At 46.2% G+C, this 25,779-nt stretch overlaps 1 protein-coding gene across 1 annotated transcript in view; it reads right to left on the minus strand.

Annotated features, from left to right (window-relative positions):
• Positions 1–25,779, minus strand: part of ABCA4 (ATP binding cassette subfamily A member 4) — a 193,023-nt gene that overhangs the window by 48,748 nt on the left and 118,496 nt on the right. Inside the window, exons 23-29 of the mRNA XM_070746513.1 lie at positions 25,094–25,231; positions 21,005–21,195; positions 10,281–10,374; positions 8,947–9,152; positions 4,779–4,827; positions 2,694–2,902; positions 1,498–1,622 (exon numbers count right to left, since the gene is read on the minus strand). Coding sequence (XP_070602614.1) covers positions 1,498–1,622; positions 2,694–2,902; positions 4,779–4,827; positions 8,947–9,152; positions 10,281–10,374; positions 21,005–21,195; positions 25,094–25,231 — 1,012 coding nt within the window. The remainder of the gene's footprint in view (positions 1–1,497; positions 1,623–2,693; positions 2,903–4,778; positions 4,828–8,946; positions 9,153–10,280; positions 10,375–21,004; positions 21,196–25,093; positions 25,232–25,779) is intronic.

A 25,779-nucleotide genomic window follows, 5' to 3' on the forward strand; every position in this document is an offset into this window, starting at 1 on the left:
GCTGCCAGATCAAATCCCAGTAAGGGTGTGGCTAACTGATGAGGCCAGAATAAGGCCGAAATGGTGCCATCCTAGTCTCCCTTAATTTTAAAATCTCAGCAAAAAATATGTGATATATACATAAATCTTCTCCATTTACAGAATTGTATTATGTTGCATTAGGTCACACTGTTATGTTAATGTATTGCAATAATCAGAACTGGCTCTCAGCAGTTAACTTTTTTTTAAAAAAAGAGGAAGAACAATAAGCAATAAAATATAATGTTTATGATTATATGGTCTGGTCATACATGACAAATATTCCATTCATTTAGGCATTTCTTATCTACATAATTTCAGTTTCAGTTTCAGTAGAATTCAGTAAAATTTCAGTTTACTGTATCTACTTAGAGAAATACAATCAAGAACAAAACAAAGTCAGCAATAGATATAGACTTGTTTGAAATAGAATACCTATAATAAATAGTGTTGGGCGAACCGAACCCGCAAAGTTCGGGTTCGTACTGAACCTTGTGCGGTTCGGTATACTGAACCCAAACCCGAATTTTTTCAAAAGTTCGGCAAAAGTTCGGGTTCGGGTGAGCTCCAGGAAGTGCCACTGCCCAGCTGTCACCTTCAGAAACAGCCGGGGCACTTCTCAGCAGTCTCCTGAATGCCGAACTCAGACATTCGGCAAAGGTTCAGGTTTGGGAGAGCGCCAGGAAGCGCCGCTGCCCAGCTGTCACCTTCCGGAACAGCCAGTGTGCTTCCCGGCGCTCTCCCGAACCCAAACCCAAACTTTTGCCAAACGTCTCAGTTCGGCGTTCGGGAGACCGCCAAGAAGCATCCCGGCTGTTTCTGAAGGTGACAGCTGGGTGGCGGCGCTTCCCAGGACAGCCGGGGAGCTGTCGGCCGGTCAGAAGGCGCAAAAGGAGGTGGGGAATCCCACGAGGAGATTCCGGGGTGGAGTTTTGACGTCACTGAGACGTCCTTCCTGGAGTCCCCGTTTCAGCTGGCCAGGAAGGACGTCTCAGTGACATCAAAGCTCTGCCCCTGGAATCTCCTCGTGGGATTCCTCACCTCCTTTTTCGCCTCCTGACCGGCCGATAGCTCCCCGGCTGTCCTGGGAAATGCCACCGCCCAGCTGTCAGTCACCTTCAGAAACAGCCAGGGCACTTCTTGGAAGTTTTGCAAAAGTTTTGGTTCGGGTTCTGGAGAGCGCCAGGAAGCACCCCGGCTGTTCCGGAAGGTGACAGCTGGGTGGCGGCGCTTACCGGCGCTTTCCCAAGCATTGAACTTGAAAGTTCGACAAAAGTTCGGGTTTGGGTGCTGAACCTGAACTTTTAAAAAAATTTGGGTGCCGAACCCGAACCTCGTTGGGTTTGCCCAACACTAATAATAAATAATATCTTATAGCAAGTACTGTACTAGATTAACTGGCATCAGTGCTAACCAGAACGTAGGAAACATCAGAGAGAAGGTTACTTCAAAAATAGACATACTAAGGAATCCTCTGACCTGAAGAAAATAAATTGATGTCCATAGATCCAAGGGTCGAGGGTTAGACTGGGATATTCACCAAATGGAGGGATGATGACTGTAAGTATCAGAGCTAGCAACACAAAGCTAGCAGGTAGAACAATCTGCCGATAGAGCAATATGGAATATGTGAGATTCACACAGAATCCTATTAATAGCAATAATAATAGCACTTAGACTTACAATATATACTGCCCCACAGCACTCTCTAACCAGTTTACAGAGTCAGCCTGTCGCCCTCAAACAATCTGGATCCTTATTTTATCGACCTCAGAAGGATTGAAGGTTGAGTCAACTTTGAACCGGTGATATCGAACTCCTGCTTGTGGACAGAGTTAGCCTGTAATTCTGAATTCTAACCACTAATGTCTATGTCCCACTCGGATATAAGACACAAGAAGATCAAGAGTGAATACTTGTGCCGGAAATCTATCTAACCCTGGTTGTAATTCACATTAAAAACATGTGGCTACATAGGAAATTTAAATTTCTACATTTCTGGGTTTTTTTAAAATCCTAAACAATAAATTCTTAGTAATAGCTTCTCAGTTATATAAAATAAGACTACAAAAAGCCTAGGATCCTGCATTGGTTAATCTAATTTAGTATTGCTGGCCAATGGCTTTCTAATCTTTTGGACAGACTTTCCTGGAGCTGAAACAACTGTATGGAGAACACGTGCAAATTATTGCTAAGTTTTGCAGGATACAAATGCCTAGCCAAAAGAGTATTCTAAGCTATGTATGTGTGATATAATTCTCACTCTAGGACATTTTTATTCATTTGTATATTTGTGTTCAGCTTTTCTTCTAGGAGTTCAAGGCAGACTAGCTGATTTTCTTTCTCTTTATTTTCACAACAATAACCCTGCAAAGTAGGCTAGATTCAGAAAGAGTACAAAGGGCCCAAAAGCCCCCTGTGAGCTCCATGTTAGAGTGGGACTTGAATCGGGATCTTTTTCATCCCAGCCCAACAACATTAAATACTTAACATACTGAACAGGGATAGTTGATTCTACAGTTCAAACTCTGGACTTTCACACTGCAGTAGAACTATAAGTTCTTCAGAGAGGGGCGGCATATAAATCCAATAAATAAATAAAATAATAAACGTCTTCATTAACTTCACTATATGTCATTTGGTGGTGGTGGTGGTGGGAAATAGAAAGCATGTACCTGAGCCAAAAAGTCTTTAATACTACGGGTGGTATGATGGAAACGTTTGATGAGAAGAGCTTTAATCTGCTGAAATATAAGCTGGCCACCTTTATTTTGCCGAGATCCTTTCCCATCGCTCTTATCTCCATCCAGAGAAGGACAGCTGTTCGTTGAAGCGTTTTGGGGGGCTCCCTCTTTGGCTCCAGCAGAAGCATTTTCCTGTGTGGCTACTGCATTTTACAAATAAGAGTTGACTTGACTGTAAAAAATATGACTTCAGTAACCGAGTTGTCGAAGTGTGGAACTCATTACTGGACTCCATAGTGTCATCCCCAAACCCCCAACACTTTACCCTTAGATTATCTACGGTTGACCTATCCAGATTCCTAAGAGGGGCGAGTACGCACTAGAGTGCCTTCCACCCCCTGTCCTATTGCTCTCCTATATCTCCTATACCTTTCTTCTATTCCTATATCTCTTCTTCTATTCTCTCATTGATATGTTCTTTTATTATAACTTCTTTTCTATTATTTCTTAGATATATTTTATTATGAGTATCTCCTCTATAACCTTCATCATGTATTTTACTATGTGTATATAGATATATATCCACTAAAACCCTCATACTAGAAATGTATATAAAATATAAGGAGATAGGTAGACAGATTGGGATTGGATGTTAAAAGGTGAAGAAAATAGCAATAAGTAAAAATTAACATAGATAACTTTAAGCAAGAAGAGATATAGTAATACAGAATGTACAACGATACTGTTGATGTTATGCATTGCTTTTTCTCTTTCTTTCTTTTTTTCTCTTTCTTTCTTTTTCTGTTTATGTTTTTCTTCTTGTGTATTTTGATTTTCTGTGTGGGTGGGTGGGTGTGGGTGTGCATTTGTTCTTGTAGATTTTCATGGGTACAGGTCTTGGAATATTTGGGTTTCTTCCTGTGTAAGCTTCAGAGATTCCTGGTGATGTTTCTACGAGGTCCCGCTCGTCATCTTCAGGCTGGTGCTTTGGGCTTTGTGTTCGCCCATACAATTGTCACAGCATTCCCCACGTCATGTGATCAAAATTTGGTGCTTGGCAACCAGCATGTTTTTGCGAGAGTTGCAATGTTCCAGAATCATGTGATCACATTTGCATCCTTCTCAGTTGGCTTCCAAAAAAGCATAGCCAATGGGGAAAGCTAATTTCATTTAATGACCATGACGTACACTTTAACAATTGCAGGGATTCATGCAACACCTGTGGCACAAAAGGTGGTAAATTTGGGTGTGACTCACTTAACAAATGCCTTGCCTTGCTTAGCAGTGAAAATTCTGGTCCCAATTGTTGTAAGTCAAGGACTATATACCCATAAAATACCCAGTCAATCCACAATGCAGAAATGAATGGAGAGAGTGTGGGCGGGTGGGTGGAAGGGAGGGAGAGGATGATAGCAAAAGTAACCATGAGGCTCCAGCATGCTAAACTGGCGGGGCCCAGGGGAAAAGCCTTCTCTGTGGTGGCCCCGGACCTCTGGAACCAACTCCCCCCCAGAGATTAGAACTGCCCCCACCCTCCTTGCCTTTCGTAAACAACTTAAAAACCACCTCTGCCACCAGGCATGGGGGAATTGAGATCCTCTTTCCCCCTAGGCCTTTACAATTCTATGCATGGTATGTATGTATGTATGTTTGGTTTTTATATTAATGGATTTTTAATCATTTCTAATACCAAATTACTATTGTACACTGTGTTATTGTCGCTGTTAGCTGCCCCGAGTCTCCGGAGAGGGGCGGCATACAAATCCAATAAATAAATAAATGCTCAGACTGACTATTTTCATAGCACTTTTTATCATTTCTGAATTGTGGATTGACTGGGTATTTTCAGAAACAAATTCTCTTTTCTTGATATGAGAATGTTTCCTAACTTATGGAAGAGGCAATGGATAGCATGAGGTGGAGACAAAAAGCACATGATTTGAGTGAACACTCCTGTACTGAATGTTATAGATGGTAAGAGATATACTGGAATTCACTATTAAACTTGTAGTACTGTATATGGGAAACTTTACATGCAAACTTTGGTTTTCAGAGACTCGATCATGGAATGCATACCTGTATTGGATATTTCAAGGTCAGCCTCAGCTGTAACCTTCAAGAAAACCTGAAAGACAGGTGCATGAGAAGATGCTGTGTGGAAACAAAGTAAGCACTGGCATCTTTAGGAATATCTTATCCCTCCACCCCAAGGAAACACAAGTGAAAAATCTTGCTCTTCTCATTTTATTTTTAATATTTTTTTAAAAATCTAAAATGGCGCAAAATATCAAGGTAATAGGAAGAAATATACTAACTATAGTATAAAGCAGAGGTCCCCAACCTTTTTTGCACCAGGGACCGGCTTTAAGCTAGACCAGTTTTCCATGGCCCGGTGGGGGGGGGGGGGCTTTGGTCATATGGGGGTGGGGTTATGGAGGGGTGGAGCCAGGGCCGCCATCAGGAATTTTGGGGCCCCATACAGCCTAAGTGTCTGGGGGCCCCCTCCCTGCCATTTTAAAACTACTTTATTTTGCGACATACCAATTATGTATGAAATTTACCTTCTTTGGGAAGGGGTGAAAGGGGAGAGTAAGAGAAGAAGGAGTGAAAGAAGGGAATGAGGGAGGAAAGAAGGGAGGAAGGAAAAGGAAAGCAAGAAATGGAGGGAGGAAAGGAAGGAAAGAAAGAAAGAAAGAAGGAAAGAAAGAAGGGGGGAAGGGACAGGAACAGAGGAAGGAAGCAAGGAAACTTATGAAAGGGGAGAGTAAGAGAGGAAAGACTGAAGGAAGGGAGGGAGGGAAGAAGGTAGGAAGGAGAAAGAAAAGAAGAAATAGAGGAAGGGAAGGTAAAAGAGAGAAAGAAAAAGAGCAAGAAAGAAAGCAAGCAAGAAAGAAAGAGAATGAAAGAGAAATAAAAATAGAGAGGGGGAATGAAAGAAATGGAAGGAGGGAAGGAAGGAGAGAAAGCAAGAGAAAGAAAGAAAGCAAGAGAGAGAAAAAAGAATGAAAGAGCAAGAGAGCAAGAGAGCAAAAGAAAGAGAGAAAGAGAAAGAAAGGCAACTTCAAAGAAAGGCTCACTGAGCATCTCTCACTCTCTTTCTATCCCTCTTTCTTTCTCTCTCTTCCTTTCTATCTCTCCTCTTCCTTTATCTCCTCTCTCTCTCTCCCTCTCTCTTTCTCTCCCCCCTCTTTCCCTCTCTCCCTCTCTTGCTATCTCTCCCCCCTCTCCTTCTCTCTTTCTCTCTCTCCCTCTCTTGCTATCTCTTTCTCTCCCCCCTCTCTCCCTCTCTCTTTCTCTCTCTCCCTCTCTTGCTATCTCTTTCTCTCTCTTTCTCCCCCCTCTCTCCCTCTCCCTCTCTTTCTCTCTCTCTCCCCCCTCTCTCTTTCTCTCTCTCCCTCTCTTGCTATCTCTTTCTCTCTTTCTCCCCCCTCTCTCCCTCTCTCCCTCTCCCTCTCTTTCTCTCTCTCTCCCCCCTCTCTCCCTCTCTCTTCTCTCTCTCTCCCTCTCTTGCTATCTCTTTCTCTCTCTTTCTCCCCCCTCTCTCCCCTCTCTCCCTCTCTTTCTCTCTCTCTCCCCCCCTCTCTCTTTCTCTCTCTCCCCTCTCTTGCTATCTCTTTCTCTCTTTCTCCCCCCTCTCTCCCTCTCTCTTTCTCCCTCTCCCTCTCTTTCTCTCCCCCCTCTCTCCTCTCCTCTTTCCCTCTCTCCCTCTCTTGCTATCTCTCCCCCCTCTCCCTCTCTCTTTCTCTCTCTCCCTCTCTTGCTATCTCTTTCTCTCCCCCCCTCTCTCCCTCTCTCTTTCTCTCTCTCCCTCTCTTGCTATCTCTTTCTCTCTCTTTCTCCCCCCCCTCTCTCCCTCTCTCCCTCTCCCTCTCTTTCTCTCTCTCTCCCCCCTCTCTCTTTCTCTCTCTCCCTCTCTTGCTATCTCTTTCTCTCTTTCTCCCCCCCTCTCTCCCTCTCTCTTTCTCCCTCTCCCTCTCTTTCTCTCTCTCTCCCCCCTCTCTCCCTCTCTCTTGCTATCTCTCCCTCTCTTGCTATCTCTTTCTCTCTCTTTCTCCCCCTCTCTCTCCTCTCTCTTTCTCCCTCTCCCTCCGACTCACCCATCCCGGGGGTCTTTTTCGGACTTGCCAATCCAAGTCACGCAGCCTTGCGGAGCTCCTGGTGGTCTCTCATCCCCGAATCAGCCAGGTAAACACGGCCCCCCTCTTCCCTGGCCCGAAACCAGCGAAGGTTGGGGGAATTTCTGCGCAACCCCGGCCACTTTCGGGGTTAAATTCCTCTCCCCGCCCTCTCCGCACCTCCGAAGGGAGCAGGGCAGCGTTGCTGGGCTGGCCAATTCTGGGCAGGGGGCGAATTCCTCCCGGGGGGGTGGAGGTGTGGATGTGTGCGTGCGCCCAGAAGGCGTCCGAACTTTGCCCGGCGGAGCTCTGCAAACACGAGGCAGGGAGGGAGGGAGGCCGTTGCCCGGCCAGCGGGCACCAAACAGGGCAGGGCTCCATGGGAGGGGAGGGGGCGCCCCGCGTGGGACCACCCCCCCCGGCGGGCTCCGTCCGGTCGGGAAAAAGAGAGGGCAGGGGGTCTCTCGGCTGGGGCGGCGCTGGGGGCGCTCTGCACACTGCTCAGGGGGGCCCGAAGCTGCGTGTGAAAGGGAAGGGGGAGGGGGCAACCTCGCGGCTGGGGGCTGCCTGGCTTTGTGATTTTGACTGGGGGGGGAGTTAGGAAGGTCCTACTTCTCCCCCCCCCAGCCAAAAATTCAAAGCCTATCTGCTGGATACGGGCGATGAGTGGGACAGAGCGGCGCGGAAGCCTCTTGCAGCAGCTGCCACAGCCACCGGCTTCGGCGCCGCTCGTCCCGCTCATCGCCCGTATCCAGCAGATAGGCTTTGAGTTTTTGGCTGGGGGGGGGGAGAAGTAGGACCTTCCTAAGTCCCCCCCCAGCCAAAAACTCAAAGCCTATCTGCTGGATACGGGCGATGAGTGGGACAGAGTGGCGCGGAAGCCTCTTGCAGCAGCTGCCACAGCCACCGGCTTCGGCGCCGCTCCTCCCACTCATCGCCCGTATCCAGCAGATAGGCTTTGAGTTTTTGGCTGGGGGGGGAGAAGTAGGACCTTCCTAAGTCCCCCCCCAGCCAAAAACTCAAAGCCAGGCAGCCCCCAGCCGCCAAAGGAGCCTCCTGATTCTCCCCGCCCTGCCCGACGCCCCACCCTGTCCTGCATAATGTCCTCTGCCGGGAGGGCAGCGGCGCCGCGGACCGGCTGGAAAACCCCAACGGCCCGGTCCCGGTCCGCGGACCGGCGGTTGGGGACCTCTGGTATAAAGTATGAAGTTAATAGTGTTCCAAAAAGTGTTCAGAAACTTCAGGTCGTGCAGAATGCAGCTGCAAGAGCAATCATGGGCTTCCCGAAATATGCCCATGTTACACCAACACTCCGCAGTCTGCACTGGTTGCCGATCAGTTTCCGATCACAATTCAAAGTGTTGGTTATGACCTGTAAAGCCCTTCATGGCACCGGACCAGACTATCTCAGGGACCGCCTTCTGCTGCACGAATCCCAGCGACCAGTTAGGTCCCACAGAGTGGGTCTTCTCCGGGTCCCGTCAACTAAACAATGTCGCTTGGCAGGACCCAGGGGAAGAGCCTTCTCTGTGGCGGCCCCGACCCTCTGGAACCAACTCCCCCCAGAGATTAGAATTGCTCCCACTCTCCTTGCCTTTCGTCAGCTTCTTAAAACCCACCTCTGCTGCCAGGCATGGGGGAATTGCGATACTCTTTCCCCCTAGGCCTTTACAATTTTATGCATGGTATGTCTGTATGTATGTTGGTTTTACAATAGGGGTTTTTAACTGTTTATATTGGATTGTCATATGCTGTTTACTACTGTTGTTAGCCGCCCCGAGTCTACGGAGAGGGGCGGCATACAAATCCAATAAAATCAAATCAAAATCAAATCAATAATATATCTTTATCCCCTTAACCTTGTATCTCTTATTCTGGTGTTTTCAGATGTGTTAAATTAAAACTTCTAGCTTCCCATCAGAGAGTTCTAATTTAATAGTTATTACTCTAAAAATATTGGTTACTACAATGCAGAAAAAAAAAATCACCATCCTATAGAAATTACTTCTACTCAAACACTGGCTTGATATCAGCAGATGATTATGCAATTTGGTTTGGAGTATTGGTCCAAAATAGGAAAGCAAGGACTGGACAAAGGTAAACGGCTTGAATATCTGAAGATTACCAACCTCTTCAAGTGGTGTATCTGAAATCCCAAAACTGCTGAGTCCCACGTCCGCCAGGGTTTCCTCTAATTCTCTGAAAAGACTGGAATAGGCTCGTTCCTTAAAGTTCTTATTTGGCAGAAGATAGACAAGTTCCTGACCAATATTTTCAATTAACTGTGCTTCTGGAACGTGGTGGTGGACAATTTCATTTAGTTCATTCACATTGCCTAGTTGAGGAAATCAATAAAGTGAAATATTTATAAAAGTGTTATTTATTTTATTATTAGAACTATAAAAGAAGGTGAGAGAACTTGAGCTCTATGAACTTGATTGTTTGCTTGCGAGGGTTTCGTTATCAAAGTAACTTTGTTAGTGTGTGGGGGGGAGGTGACTACTACGTGTTTACAGTAGCTTGCCCTACCAGTTTTGGTGCAGATGTAGTTTTCTCCTTAGTAGTTACTTGTTTAGGATATTGTCTTCTGAATTTATGGCTGATTTTCCTGTGTTTTGATGGCTTCTGCTCGATCTGTGCTTTGATTTTTAGCTTGCACGGAAGCTCTGGGAGGGCAATTTTGGCTTCTGGACAGCCTCCAGGGGGATGAGGGAGGGCGGTTTTGCCCTCCCCAGGCTCCAGGGAAGCCTCTGAGGCCTGGGGAAGGTGAAAAACAGGCCTACTGGGCCCACCAGAAGTTGGGCAATGGGCTGTTTCTGGCCTCCAGAGGGCCTCTGGAGGGGCAGGGGAGGCAATTTGCGCCTTTCACGGGCATTGAATTATGGATGTGGGCACTCGTGCAGGTGTGATAGTGTCTGCACATGTGCTTTCGGCACCCGGGGGGAAAAAGGTTCGCCATCACTGATCTAAATGAAATTTCACACATGCTTTGTATTCTCAAATGCTCATTATTATTTTTTTTTAAAGGCAAATTGAAGAGAAAATGCAGAGGAGAAATCATCACCATTCTCATTTACTAAGAACTGAAACAAGATATAAACATACTGATTTCAGTTGTACACATTCTAATCACTATAGAAATGCTTGATCAAGAATCATTTGCTCAAAAGTTGGAATTGTGATAATGCTGGGATTACAAAACATAGTCCAAAATGACATAATGTGTATTTACTAGAAGCGTGAGAGTCCTGCTGAACACAAATAGCCTTTTATTCCAGAGGCCTCCAAGGAGAATTTTATCACGGCCACTCCCCGATGGTTTTTCTAAGCATTTGTTCTCTGAAACTCCATTTACTTATTATGCCTAATAACCACTGATACGCTCATTGTTTGTGAAAGTGAGTAAGCCAGTTCCCTCTTAGAACGTTGTGCAATGAACATCTGGAGCAAACCCTGTTCTTACCTTCTAGTTCCTCTTCAACAGTATCCCCTTTGTCCACAGAGGCACAGCAGTTGGAGCAGAAACATGAACACTTGGATCCTAGGCTACAGAAGGTCTGTAAGAAGAAAGGTAATAACATCTTAGAAACATAGAAACATAGAAGACTGACGACAGAAAAAGACCTCATGGTCCATCTAGTCTGCCCTTATACTATTTCCTGTATTTTGTCTTACAATGGATATATGTTTATCCCAGGCATGTTTAAATTCAGTTACTGTGGATTTACCAACCACGGCTGCTGGAAGTTGTTCCAAGGATCTACTACTCTTTCAGTAAAATAATATTTTCTCATGTTGCCTTTGATCTTTCCCCCAACTAACTTCAGATTGTGTCCCCTTGTTTCCTATTAAAAACACTTCCCTCCTGAACCTTATTTAACCCTTTAACATATTTAAATATTTCAATCATGTCCCCCCTTTTCCTTCTGTCCTCCAGACTATACAGATTGAAGTCTTTCCTGATACGTTTTATACTTAAGACCTTCCACCATTCTTGTAGCCCGTCTTTGGACCGGTTCAATTTTGTCAATATCTTTTTGTAGGTGAGGTCTCCAGAACTGAACACAGTACTCCAAATGTGGTCTCACCAGCGCTCTATATAAGGGGATCACAATCTCCCTCTTCCTGCTTGTTATACCTCTAGCTATGCAGCCAAGCATCCTACTTGCTTTTCCTACCGCCCGACCACACTGCTCACCCATTTTGAGACTGTCAGAAATCACTACCCCTAAATCCTTCTCTTCTTCATCCTTTTCTGTATGTTCACACTACATAAGACCAGTATCGAGTTCCTACCGGTATGGATGAGGATGCCGCACCGGTAGTGAAAATGGAGCTGTGCGCATAGCTTTGGGTCTTTGACGTACATGCATGTGGGTCCCTGTGAGATTTTGCTTCTGTGCATGACCAGGAAGCAAAATCTCATGAGGGGACGCACCCGCACGCAAGATTTCAGTGATTTTTTTGCTTCTGCGCATGCAGAATATTTTGCCCAAAGAACCGTTGTACCTACCTGAACGGTCTTCTCGATGCCCTGGAAGGAGAGTCCAGCATGGGTTTAGCTCAAGTCTTATTGGTAGGACTGAGTTTCAAATTAACATAAATAAATAATAATTAGGTACCGCCCCCTTGCTGCCCCAAGTACCCAGTTTTAAAAAACGAAAAGATGTAAGATAATGAACTTTATTAACAACCATAATAACATAAGAAACAGTATCATTAAACAAAACCTCCCATGGTTCTTCGGGAGGGTATGGACTCTCCTTCCAGGGCATCGAGAAGACCGTTCAGGTAGGTACAACGGTTCTTCTCCCATGCCTCCTGGAAGGAGAGTCCAGCATGGGATATACCCAAGGTCCAAAGTTCAGGGAGGGAGATTGTGAACCATGGGTGGTACCTCCCCGCACACCTTCTGGAGTACCCGTCTGCCAAAAGCAGCTTCAGCTGAAGCGAAGGTATCCAATTTGTAATGGCGAATAAAAGTTGTGGGTGAACTCCAGGCCGCGGCTCTGCAGATATCCTCAAGGGGAGCTTGTGACGCCCAAGCTGCCGAAGAAGCCGCACTCCTTGTCGAATGAGCCTGTATACCACTCGGTGGAGTCCTTGCGCTCGCCTTGTATGCCTCAACTATACATAGTCTCACCCACTGGCTGATAGTATTAGAAGATACCTTGAGGCCCAGTTTGCTAGCACTAAACGACACAAACAAAGCCTCAGTTTTGCGTGAACTGCCGGTACGCCTGATGTAAAGCTTCAATGCTCTGCGTACGTCTATCTTGTGCCACTTAAGCTCGAAAGCGTGAGTACCATGAGCACAGAAATCCGGTAACACCAGCTCTAGAGCCCTGTGAAAGTGAGTGTTGATCTTTGGAAGAAAGGTGGGGTCCAGACGTAAACAAACTCTGTCTGGATAAAATTGACACAAGTCTGATCTGACCGACAGGGCGGACAGTTCGGAAACCCGCCTTGCCGAGGTGACTGCCACCAAAAAAGGCCGTCTTAAAGGAAAGGTAACGCAATGGAACAGTTCTCAACGGTTCAAATGGTGGTCCCGTGAGGGCCTGAAGGACCAAGGTCAAGTCCCATGTGGGAAAACGACGAACAGGAGGGGGATGCGTGTTGGTAGCCCCTCTGAGAAAATCCTTAATCCAAGGGTGACTAGTTAAAGGTCCCCCATCGTCCCGCTTTATAATGGTGGCAAGCGCTGCGACCTGGCGTTTTAGCATGTTTGGCGCCAAACCTTTCTCCAAACCCTTCTGCAAGAATTCCAGGACAGGGATGACTGTGGAATCCTGTGGTCGAAGGTTCCTGTCATTGCAGAAGGAATGGAAGGCTGCCCAGGTTGCCTGATAAATTCGGACTGTGGAAGGGCGTCGAGCCGCTTGAATAGTTGCGATAACATTCTCGGGAAGGAGACAGCTCCTCAACCTGTCCCCTTCAAATGCCATGCGGTTAAGTGGAACCATTGGGGTTCCGGGTGGTACACGAACCCCTGGCTGAGGCATATCCGGTCGTCCGGTATCCTCCACGGTGGAGAAATGGACAGTTCTCTGAGGTCCGCAAACCACGGTCTCCGAGGCCAATGAGGCGCTAGCAAGATCACCTCCGCCTCCTCCGACAGGATCTTCCTTACCACTGATGGAATAAGTGGAATCGGGGGGAAGGCGTACAGTAGGACCTTTGGCCACTGAAGATGTAGTGCATTGACTCCTTCGGCTCCCGGAGTTGGAAAACGGGAGTAGAACCTCCGGAGTTGGGTATTCTGGGGGGTAGCGAATAGATCCACCACCGGTTCCCCGAACCGACGCGAGACTTCCTGAAACAGACCCGGATCGAGCCGCCACTCCGCCGGGTCCAGTTCCTGGCGACTGAGCCAATCCGCCTGCTTGTTGTCCTCCCCCGCGATGTGCTCTGCATGGAGGGAGGAAAGATGAGTCTCCGCCCAGTTGAAGAGGAGGACCGTCTCTTCCATCAACCTGAGAGAGCGCGTTCCGCCCTGGTGATTTAAATGCGCCCTGGTCGCTACGTTGTCCGTGCGTACAAGGACGTGGTGACCTTCCAGTAAGGTGGCGAAGGCCAGCAAGGCCAAGCGGACAGCTCTCAACTCCAAGAAATTGATGTTTATTGGACATAGCTCCTGGGGGCTCCAGAAGCCCTGAGCCACCTGGGACTGGATGTGAGCCCCCCACCCCAGCAGACTGGCGTCTGTGGTGAGGATCGTGTGATGGCATGGTCCGAAGGAAGTGCCCTGCCGCAGTGCTGCAGATCTCCACCAGCGGAGAGAGAGTTGCAACTCGCGTCCCACGACGGTTAGACGGTGTGTATGGCTCAATCTGCGACGCTGAAACGGGAGCAAGGTCCACTGGAGCAGTCGATAATGGTAACGGGCCCAAGGGACAATGTCCACGCAGGATACCAGGGTCCCGAGTACCTTTGACAGGAAAGACAACGGCACCGTTCGGCTCTGTTGAAGGCCGCCTATGAGAGAACAGATGCGGTGCTGTCTCTCCGGGGATAGATACACTCTTTGAGAGACCGTATCTATCACCGCACCCAGATGAATGAGTCTGGTGACAGGAGCCAAATGGCTTTTTGGCATGTTGATGGTAAAGCCATGACGTTGTAGACAAGACATCGTGGTTCGTAAGTCCTTGTGCGCCCTCTGGCGGGTTGGAGACAGAAGTAAGATGTCGTCCAAATATGCGAGAATCCGGATAGGTCGGGACCGCAGATCGGCCAGTAGTGCATCCAGTACCTTCGTAAAGGTACGTGGGGCCGATGATAGGCCAAAGGGCATGGCCCTGTACTGGTAATGGACGTTGTGTAGACAGAATCGAAGAAATTGTCTATGGTACGGGTGTATGGGAATGTGCAGGTAGGCCTCCTTTAAATCCACTGAAGTAAGCAGGTCCCCTGCCCGAACAGAGGCCAGGATGGAGCGGAGGGAGGCCATCTTGAACCGTCGGTACAGAATATACTGGTTCAGACGTTTGAGGTTCAAGATGAGCCTGCAACCCCCGGAGGCCTTGGGTACAAGGAACACCCTTGAATAGAATCCCGTACCCTTGGAATTGTCCTGAACAGGTTCGATCGCCTGGATCTGTAAAAGGTGGAGAATTTCCTGATCTAACAGAGACCTCCTTTCGAAGTCTCTGGGGACCGGACAGGCGGTAAAATGGTGTGGAGGGTCGTGTAGAAACTCGATCTTTAGCCCCTGCGAGATAGTGGCTAAGACCCAAGGGTCTGAGGTGGTAGCTCGCCATCTCTCGCTGAACTTTTGTAGCCTGCCCCCCAAAGGAATGTCGTCCAGGCAGTCACTTGGCACGCCTGGCGTTCCGTTGTTGGTATCCCCGGTATGGGCGTCTCGTCTGGGAGAAACCTCTGCCTCGTTCCTGGGAATACTGTCGGTCATTCCTGTAGGATGTGGAAAAGGCCCCCTGTGAGTAAGGTCTGGCCTGCTGTGAAGGGGCGGACCACGAGTCCCACCGAAAGGACTGCCTACGGGAGTACGGACCAGCCCTGCGGTCCTGGCGGCGGAAAGATCTTGGGAGGACCTTCCTTTTATCCTTATCCTCCACCAGGACAGGATCTAGGGCCTCCCCGAACAATTTTGTACCCTCAAAGGGAGCCGAAGACAGAGTCCACTTCGACTTGGCATCCACCTGCCAGTTCCTGAGCCAAAGCAGGCGCCTTGACGCAATGGTGGAAGCCATAGCCCTGGAGGCAAATTTCGCAGCATGCAGGGTGGCATCTGTGGAAAATTCCGCAGTCGCGAGGAGCTTATTCAAGTCCTGCCGCAGTCGAGTCTCTTCAGGAGCCAGTCTCGCCTGAACCTCCTGAATCCACATAATGGATGCCCGACTGAAGAAGGAGGCAGTGGAAGCTGCTCGAAGAGCCCAAGCGGCCATCTGGTGGGTCTTTTTGAGAAGGGTTTCCGCTCTCCTTTCATCCGGTTTCAAATTGTCCGCCGTCTCTGAAGGCACAACCGTGCGGGAAACCAAAGTGGCCACCGGCTTGTCCACGGGGGGGAACAGGAGCAGCGTCTCCATGCTGTCATCAAAAGTATAAAACCTGCGTTCCAGGTTAGAAGGCCCTTGCGCCGCCGCCGGATGTTGCCACGGGCGCTTGACATTCTCAAGGAAAATCTCCAATGCAGGAACCTTGTCCGATTCCTTAGCGGGTTCCTTGCATAGAGCAGCCGAGGTGCGTGGCCCGTCTGATGACTCCACTAATGGCGTTGCTCCTGGCACATCTAAGGCTTGCTTTGCCTTGCGCAATAAAACCCTATACAAGGAGGGTTTAAAAAGTCCCGCCACTGCTGGCTGCTCTGGAACAGTGAATTCATCATCTGACAGGCCCTCACCGTGGTCACTGTCCTCCTCAAAGTCAGTGTGGTCAATGGACACAGAACCCAACCCAGTCGGGGGCGGTGGTGCTGACCAAATGTCTCTGGGCTGGATAGGCTGAGAGGGAAAGACATTGGCTCGTTGTGTTGCCGCAGCTATGCCCTGCGTAAATGCATTGGCCACAATGTCCTGTATAGCAGGGGCAAAGGCCTGCCAAGCATCTGCATTGTCTCTAAGCCCCGCTGCCGTGGGGGTGAAGGTAGATGAAGGCACATAACATGGTGTCTGTAACTCCCCTTGAGACAGAACCTGCCTATGAGAAGAGGTAGGCCTCTCAGACCTCGCTGCAGGTGATGGCAATGGAGGGGGAATCTGCCTGTCAGGGGACCAGTCTCTCTCCGTTGCGGTGCCCTGGAGGCCCATGGAAGCAGCAGGTGGAAGGGCAGATGGAGGAAGAGGCTGGAAAGGGCCTATAGTGAGTCCACCTACGATGGGGGGGGACAAGGCCGCCTCCAAACGCTGCTCTAGGGCCTTGATCTTCCTCTCAGCCTCACGAAGGGAGGAACTTGATTGGGAGGACTTATTCTTAGGCTTGGTGGCCTTATCCTTCCCTTTGACAGGAGTGACAGTCTGGGCCTGTTCCTCTGCACTGACCAGTTGGTCTGCCATATTCATCAAATTAATATGGGGCAGCGTACTCACGATCGAATCCACAAAACGTGCACAGCCACAGTTATATTGAGAAACAGAAGGCTCTCACTTGCAAGCAATGGCATGAAGACAGGACTGACAGTGAAAGGCAGCGTTACAATAGGCTGACAGCCTACCACGTGACCTCGTCGGCTGTCTCCGGGCAGGCTTCAGAAGACTGACACTTGGCCAGCTGCCCATTTCGCGCCTAATTAAAACGGCAAGGCTATGCCGTTCGCGCTCTTGGCCCGTTGCCAACAAAAAAAGATGGCGGCCAGGAGAATCGCCTCACAGGGCGAGTATGCACTCAGCGAAGTCGGGAAGCCTCGCCGCCGCCGCCATCGACGATTTGCTCGTCGCTGGGAGGTTGCCGAAGCCTCCCCTTGCCGCTCGCCCCTGCGAGCGATCGAACAGCTGTTAGGCGGCTTTAAAAGGCCGCCGCGGCTTTCTTTCGGCGCTCTCTGTCTCCCGCCGCCGCTCGGAGGTTGCCGACGCCTCCCTTTGCCGCTCGCCCCTGCGAGCGGTCAATCAGCTGTTAGGCGGCTTTGAAGGGCCGCCGCGGCTTCCTTTAGGCGTTCTTAGTCTTCCGCCGCCCCCGAAAATGGGGAGGGACGGACACCCCCCATCTGGGGTGATTTGGGCTTATTGGACCATCAGGTCCTATAATGATTTCATTATAGCCCGGTTGCTCCTCGGTGGGCAGTACCCGCTGAGAGAAGAGGCCCCAAAAGGAGAAAAGGTGGGGGTGGTGCCCGCGGAGGGCAGAGACCCCATCAGATCAGGAACCTATTGAAAGAGAAAAAGGGAACAAAATTAAAAGGTTCACATAATATTTATTATACATTAATTCACTTTAGATACTCAACCTAAAGGGGAGAGAAAAAACTCATGTCCTTAACCTCGACTGAGTTTTTTAAAACTGGGTACTTGGGGCAGCAAGGGGGCGGTACCTAATTATTATTTATTTATGTTAATTTGAAACTCAGTCCTACCAATAAGACTTGAGCTAAACCCATGCTGGACTCTCCTTCCAGGAGGCATGGGAGAAGCCTAGAAATACAGAACACCGAAACATTGTCCAGTCAGGAAATTTAAGACCTAGATGTAGAACCATGCTGTCTTCCATATTTTGAAGTTTTTTGTTTTTTTTAAATTTCCTGATTAAAACAATAAAGTCAAATCTTGAGATTAAAAGAGGTTGATTGGGCAAAGAGAATGCAAGGAAAAACAAGGGAAGGTTGCAGCCACACCATGAGATCTCAAAACAATCAATACAATCAGGCTAATCTTGCCTTTCACAAGATTCTTAAGACCCACCTATGTCGCCAGGCATGGGGCAGCTGGACTACGCCCCCACCCCCGATCCCTGACCATTAAATGTTATGTGTGGATGTGACTGAGTTAACTGACTGCTTTTTAATGTAATGGGATCTTAGCTGATAGTTTTAATTAATTATATTTGTACACATATTGTTTTTGTATTTATCCTGTGAGCCGCCCCGAGTCTTTGGAGAAGGGCAGCATACAAGTCTAAATAATAATAATAATAATCATAATCATCATCATCAACATCATAATCATCATCATTCAACTGAACTAGATATTTATTGTATCTTTGAATAAGATACTGAGTTTTCAAGACATCCAGGCTGTTCACAAGAAGTTCTCCTCCCTCCCACTTTCTTCCCTCACTTCTCAATTCAAGAATACAGTGATCCCCCGTTTATTGCGGCCCCAACCATTGCGAACAGGGTACTTCGCGATTTTTCAACCCGGAAGTCAAAATACCATCTACGCATGCGTGCCCGGTTTTTCTATGGGCACGCATGCGTAGATGGCAACCGGGAGATCAGCTGCTGGGCGGCTTCCCTGGGTCTTCCCCCTCTTGCTGGCGTCAGCGAGGAGTTTCCCCACCGCCCACGCAAACTCCTCGCTGCCGCCCGCCCTTCGCCCGCCCACGCCGTTCATTCTCGCCGCTTTTGAGCTGAGTCCGGAAGCGAATTCGCTCCCGGACTCAGCTCGAAAGCGCCGAGAGCCAGCGTGGACAAGCCGTTCGTTGGCGCTGGCTATCGGCGCTTTTGAGCTGAGTCCGGGAGCGAATTCGCTCCCGGACTCAGCTCGAAAGCGCCGAGAGCCAGCGTGGACAAGCCGTTCGTTGGCGCTGGCTATCGGCGCTTTCGAGCTGAGTCCGGGAGCGAATTCGCTCCCGGACTCAGCTCGAAAGCGCCGAGAGCCAGCGTGGACAAGCCGTTCCTTGGCGCTGGCTATCGGCGCTTTCGAGCTGAGTCCGGGAGCGAATTCGCTCCCGGACTCAGCTCGAAAGCGCCGAGAGCCAGCGTGGACAAGCCGTTCCTTGGCGCTGGCTATCGGCGCTTTCGAGCTGAGTCCGGAAGCGAATTCGCTCCCGGACTCAGCTCGAAAGCGCCGAGAGCCAGCGCCCCCCGGACCCCCAACCCGGGTTTGGGGGGCTGCTAGGAAGCCCTCCATGCCGGCGGCAAACAGCCGCGCCGCCCCCAATCTTTGGCTCCTCGCTAGCGCTGTGGGAGTAAAAACACCATCTGCACATGCGCAGATGGTGTTTTTACTTCCGCAGCGCTACTTCGCGAAAACCCGCTCGTTGCGGGGGGTCCTGGAACGGAACCCTCGCAACGAGCGGGGGATCACTGTATGTAGGATAGTTAAAAGCCATAGTTTTGGGGGAATAGACTGCCATTGTGCTCATAAAATACTTGCTCTGAACTCATGAGCCTATCTAGCAAATCATAATTCGCTAGTGTCTATAAATCATCTTCCCAGTGACTCTTGATGGTTCAGTCTAGATTCCACTAGTTACAGGGGGTGGACACAAAAATGGAAACACTTGACTTTTTGGCATCATAATGTTTGAACATGGTCAAATCAATCAAAACTTGACATATTTTAATGTTTGTTTGTTTTTAAATTCTGTTATTTGATATGTTTTTTAAACTACCTTCCCCCCCCCCCCCAGAAATTTAAGGAAATTGGTTATAACCTTCTAGAAATGGCAGATCTCTCAGACTTTCAAAGAGTCCAAATTGTTGGTGCTCGAATGACAGGCGCTAGTGTAACAGAAAGTGCCCGAATGTTTGGCGGTAATGTCTCAAAAGTAATGACTGCTTTTGAAAGAGAAGGGAAAATGTCCTCAGCCAAGCACAGGTCTGGTCGAAAGTTGAAGTTGTCTGAGAGAGACCGTCGGACTCTAAAGTGAATTGTTAGAGCGGATCGCAAGGCTGCAGCTCCTAAAATCACTTCAGAGCTCAATAGACACGTACAGAACCCGGTTTCCACAAAAACTGTTCGAAGGGAGCTTCACAAATCTGGATTCCACAGAAGAGCTGCAAGGTGTTTCCATCTTTTTGTCCACCCCCTATATGTCAACACTATGGGTAGGATTAAAGGGAAGCAATGTTTTTAGAAAACAAAACCTATGTTCTATTCATTCAACCTCTCTGATGCTTTAGGGGGCACTATTGTACCATATCAAAAACTACAGTAGGTATTTATCATAAGGCAATCAAAATGAAATTGAATATGAAGCTATGGAACTGCCTGAAGGAATGCCTCCAGTGTATGAATGATGGTGACATGGGTTCCAGTTATGCCTTCCTGGAAGGAGCTTCTTAAGTGGAACCCCACAATGTAGCCATCCAACAACATTTCTGTGGGTGGGAGCTCTTGGACCTCAAACTGGGCCTGGAAACATACTTCCATCACATGATTAGCCAGTTCCAGTTAGTACATCTGTCGCAAAATTTTGGAGTGGTTCAAGTTTTTGAACCAGATTCAAAGATAAACCCAGATACAAGGTACTGCAGTTATCGAAACACATTTAGTTTTTAATGATGCTGCATTTATACAAGCAATTAATACTTTGCCCTTTCAATCTACCAGTTCTGTTACTCATCCTCTCCTACTTTTATGTGACTTATCCACCTATTTTTTTTCTTCCTTACTCTTTCAACTGAAGTGTATTCTTTCCTGAGCTCTACAGCTTCAATGTAAGTCAGACTTTCTACTAAATCTGCACTTCTATTCTACTAGTTTTTCTCATCATTCCTTTGACCCATTTCCTCCCATGTTGACTGTATGACTGTAACTTGTTGCTTATATCCTAAGATTTTTATTAATATTGCTTCTTCATTGCTTATTTGACCCCTATGACAATCATTAAGTGTCGTACCACATGATCCTTGACAAATGTATATTTTATTTTATGTACGCTGAGAGCATATGCACCAAGACAAATTCCTTGTGTGTCCAATCACACTTGGCCAAAAAAAATTCTATTCTATTCTATTCTAGTCAACTGCCACATCCTCTCAATCACTATTAACCAAGATTTCCACATCAATGCCTTGAGTTATTTATAAATAATAGAAAAACTAATAAAGATGGGATACAAATAGATAAATGTTTTATGGCTCTTTCATTCTTTTGCTTCACATTCATTTTTGCCACAGAGATAACACAGTAGCATAATTGATATTTAAGAGCCAGACGAGATGTTATTTAGTAGTGTCACTCGATTCTTTCACCTGAAGAGAAAATATGTAATTATGGAGTCACTCACACATCTGAATTTACTCTGGGGGCAAATGCTATTTGTGCAAAAATGGTGCTAACCACTTACTCCATCCTTCTGACCATTTTCAACACTTTTCCTCTTGCGAACCAAGGTGAGATAAAAGCCTGATCCAAAGGAGTTCTTTAAAAAAACTGGTGATCCTGAGCAGTGAAGTTTTCCTCGGGAAACAATGGCAATGCGATCTCCAAGGATATCTGCCTCGTCCATGTGATGGGTAGACAGTATGATGGTTCTGCCTGAGAGGAAGCAACAGGTCGGTCAAGCATACTTTGGGCATTTAAAATTTGTACCTGGGGTTGACGCAGAGGAGTGTACAGATGTGCACACAGGAACCCTTTATCCCTGAACGCTTCATGCTGCTTCAAACACTGATAATGTGTTCGGAAACTCCAGATCGTGCAGAACGCGGCCGCGAGAGCCATTGTGGGGCTTCCCAGATTCGCCCACGTATCTACAACACTCCGTGGCCTGCATTGGCTGCCGATCAGTTTCCGGTCACAATTCAAAGTGTTGGTAATGACCTTTAAAGCCCTACATGGCATTGGACCAGAGTACCTCTGGAACCGCCTGCTACCGCATGAATCCCAGCGGCCGATAAGGTCCCACAGAGTTGGCCTTCTCCGGGTCCCATCAACTAAACAATGTCGTCTGGCGGGCCCCAGGGGAAGAGCCTTCTCTGTGGTGGCCCCGGCCCTCTGGAATCAACTCCCCTCGGAGATTAGAACTACTCCCACCCTCCTTGTCTTCCGTAAACTACTTAAGACCCACCTATACCGCCAGGCATGGGGGATTTGAGACACCTTTCCCCCAGGTTTATTATAATTTATGTTTGGTATGTAGGTGCTGTTTGGTTTTTAATTATGATAGGGTTTTTAGTTTTTTTTTAATATTAGATTTGTGCCAGTATAATATTGTTTTTATCGTTGTTGTGAGCCGCCCCGAGTCTTCGGAGAGGGGCGGCATACAAATCTAATAAATTATTATTATTAATTATTATTATTATAATCTATCTCAGAGGATGAGCCAAAGGGAATGACAGACAATGTTCACATCTTCTGAATTTTCAAATTTCTACATTAGAAGTAGGCAATCTTTTTATGCTAGAAGGCACCATGAGAAACGTTGAGAACATATTGTTGGTAATATAGGTGGTCCTTGACTTAGGACTGTAATTGAGCCTGGAATTACACTGGTAAGCGGTCACATGATTGCACCCAGATTTACAGTCATTTTGGCCTTGGATTGCTTTTCCTGGCTTAAATACCCTATAATATTGTGCAGAGATCATGAGAAACAACATTGCTTTGTCCTGCAACACAGGAGAAAAGGTTTACTAGAAGAATTTGAACATTGTAGCCAGATCTGGGAAGAATTCTTACTTGTTAATGTCAATGGAAATTAAATTCCTTGTCATTTATAAACAAAAATGGCAGTCTTATTGCAATCATACAAAGATCTAATCATCCACTGTAGATCATATGACAAAAATCATATAACTGATTTCTAATAAGTTTTTCAAGTTGGAGTCATGGATAAGCAAAGCAATGTCTTCATTGTTGACTGAACTTCCAATTTTGCTAGTTCGTAACTTTACTTGTTCATACTTTGAAAGCAGTCTGATGTAATTTATACTGAATGCAAAAAGAAAAAAAAGAAGGAAAAGGCCCCATGATAGATAGATAGATAGATAGATAGACAGACAGACAGATAGATAGTGTTGTGGTTAGCTCTGGCCCAGCTCTTGCCCCAAGGACTGTGGATGTGGGGGAGACATCCACATGCTGCAGGCCTGTTTTGCCCCGGTGGAATCTGCTGATGAAGGCTCCTCTGACCAAGAAGACATGAGTGACAGGGAGGAGGAGAGTGGGGCAGGCAGCTCAGAAGGAGATCAATTATCTAGCTCCTCATTGGATTCAGAACAAGAGTTAATGATACAGCCACGCATGCGGAGAGGGGCGGCATACAAATCCAAATAATAAATAAATAAATAATAAATAAATAAACAACAACTGAGAGATTATTATCAAAGAAAATGAGGCCACCTATGGTTGGGTGGGGCTGTGGTCATTAGTGACACTGCTATAAATAGCAGTCTGTGGGTTTGGCCATTGTGGAGGATTATCTGATTGTTGTGTTTTGTGACTGCTTTACTGACTTTGACCTTTTGTGTGCTGATTTCCCCCCGCTTTGAAACTAAACCAGAACAAAGTGTGTTTCACTCTGTGAAAGAAGAAGGACTGTGAATTGCCTCACAGCTGCAAGCTAAGTATCACAGAACTGATAAGGAACTTGTACAAATTACCAGTTTGTTTGGAGATGAGTGCTCTTTGCTATACCAAAAGAGGGCTTAGTTTAAGTGAATTTTCGTTATAAAGAACATTGTTTTGAATTTTAATGTCTGAAATTTGTACCTGTGAATTTTTGGGAGGAGTGTACCAGAGAGCCCGACAGAACAGACAGACAGACAGACAGACAGACAGACAGACAGACAGACAGACAGACAGACAGATAGATAGATAATCAAATATGCATATGTATGTATGTATGTAAGTATATATGTATGGTTACATATTTTTGCTGATAAATGAAAACAAAGGGAGACTAGTATAGATCTATTTCAAACTTGTTATGCTCTGATCAGCTAGACATAACCTTACCAGGACTTGAACCTGTAAGTTCAAATCTGTATACAGTATATTCAAATTTACAAAGAACTGATAAAGAAATAAAGGGAGACTAGTATAGTTCATTTTCAAGCTATTTAGCTCTCATCAGCTAGCCACACCTAGGATTCAAAGTTAGCCTGCTTGCTTTGTTAGGCAGTATGCTTCCTCCCATATTTGGGTATACCAGGGGACTCGACAGAAAAACTATATATACAGGTATGTGTGTATGTATATGTATGACACATTTTTGCTGATAAGTGTGTGCGTGCGTGTGTGTGTTCTACTATTAAATTATTAACTAACAAGTAAATTAACTTAAAGAAATCAGTACTACAGTATAAGTATTATCTCTCACCTTGTTTTCACCTCAATTTTTGAAACCTCACAAAACTTTATTATAAAAGGAATACACGAGGAAACACGTATAGTGTAAATGGTATAATTAGCTAAGCAATAAACATCCAGTTCGGGAATAATGAACAGGTGCTATCAAAACTCAAAAATTCACGAGGGTAATTACTTCATTAAATTAACCTGAAGTTTTATAGTAGTTTTATAATTAAAGTTTTATAATAGTTACAAGCTATTGTAATTGACATAATGAAACTAATATTTTGGTGGCATTTTTCAGCTCAGTATGCCTATTACTTGAAATAATAATCCAGCATCACTTTTATTAAATGAAATATGATTACCCATTAATTTTAGTCATACAAATAATAGTTTCCCCCATGGTTGAGTAGCCAGTTAATAATGAGGAAAGGGTCGAGTGCCCCTGTCAAAACACTACCCACATATAATTAGTTATGTCTTAACAGCCTTAGGTTTTAGACTACAAAGGTTTGTCAACCAATAAAGCAAGACAAAATATGTAAAGTTGCATGTTAAAGACAGGTGTTATTTCCCACCTTACCGTTTTTGGCGGAGAATGTGTGTCATCTTGCCATTTTTAACCACAATAAACAAACTAATGGCTCCCAGAGAGTACTCAATGCATTTGGAAATGGATGGGGGCGGGGGCAGTGGCACACCACCATAAAGTCTGTGAACTTCATGATTGCTACTTTTTCATTTTAATGGGAAACCCATTTTCAGAAGGAAAATATAATTATTGGTACACAGACAATAACAGAGAGTTAGTTTGGTGTCCCTCAGCCCAACTCACCTCAGGTTATTAAATAGGAAGAGAAAGTGTGTTGAATATGTTTGCTGGTTTTAGTTATTTTTAAAAAGAAAGAAAGAAAGAAAGAAAGAGGACGGAGGGAGAGGAGGGAGGGAGGGGGGAGGAAGGGAGGGAGGGAGGAAGGGAGGGAGGAAGGAAGGAAGGCTTTTTATGTTGCTCCTAAATACAAAACATAACTCAACACCAAGTACACATGTAGCCAAACTGTTATCAAATAACATGCTTCATATAGTGCCGTATAAAGTTGCTTTAAAACCAAAGTTACTGTTTTTGAAATAAAATTACCTGAGCGGTATTTCAGAAGAAGATCCCAAATAGACCGTCTGGAGTATGGATCCACTCCAGATGTAGGCTCATCTAGAACTACTACTTTTGCTTCACCCACAAAAGAGATGGCAATAGATAATTTCCGTTGCATGCCACCTAAATAAGAGAAATGGGAGGGAAGGAATCTTAAAAAAACAGGTATACATTTTTATCCAAGAAAGGGCTACTTTAATAGAGGACAGTTTGCTTTTGAGCAGCATACAAGAGAATTCACATCAAATATTTAAGTCAACTTTACAAAGTCTAGTAGAAACTCAAAGATAGTCACTTTAGCACTTAATGACATGGATTAATATGCATAAAAGTTTAGACCAGAGGAAATATGCTATAGTTCATAGTCTGGAGGACAGAAGGAAAAGGGGGGACATGATCGAAACATTTAAATATGTTAAAGGGTTAAATAAGGTTCAGGAGGGAGGTGTTTTTAATAGGAAAGTGAACACAAGGACAAGGGGACACAATCTAAATTTAGTTGGGGGAAAGATCAAAAGCAACGTGAGAAAATATTATTTCACTGAAAGAGTAGTAGATCCTTGGAACAAACTTCCAGCAGACGTGGTTGGTAAATCCACAGTAACTGAATTTAAACATGCCTGGGATAAACATATATCCATTGTAAGATAAAATACAGGAAATAGTATAAG

Source organism: Erythrolamprus reginae, chromosome 3 (genome assembly GCF_031021105.1).
Source record: "Erythrolamprus reginae isolate rEryReg1 chromosome 3, rEryReg1.hap1, whole genome shotgun sequence".
NCBI classification, from domain to species: domain Eukaryota; kingdom Metazoa; phylum Chordata; class Lepidosauria; order Squamata; family Dipsadidae; genus Erythrolamprus; species Erythrolamprus reginae.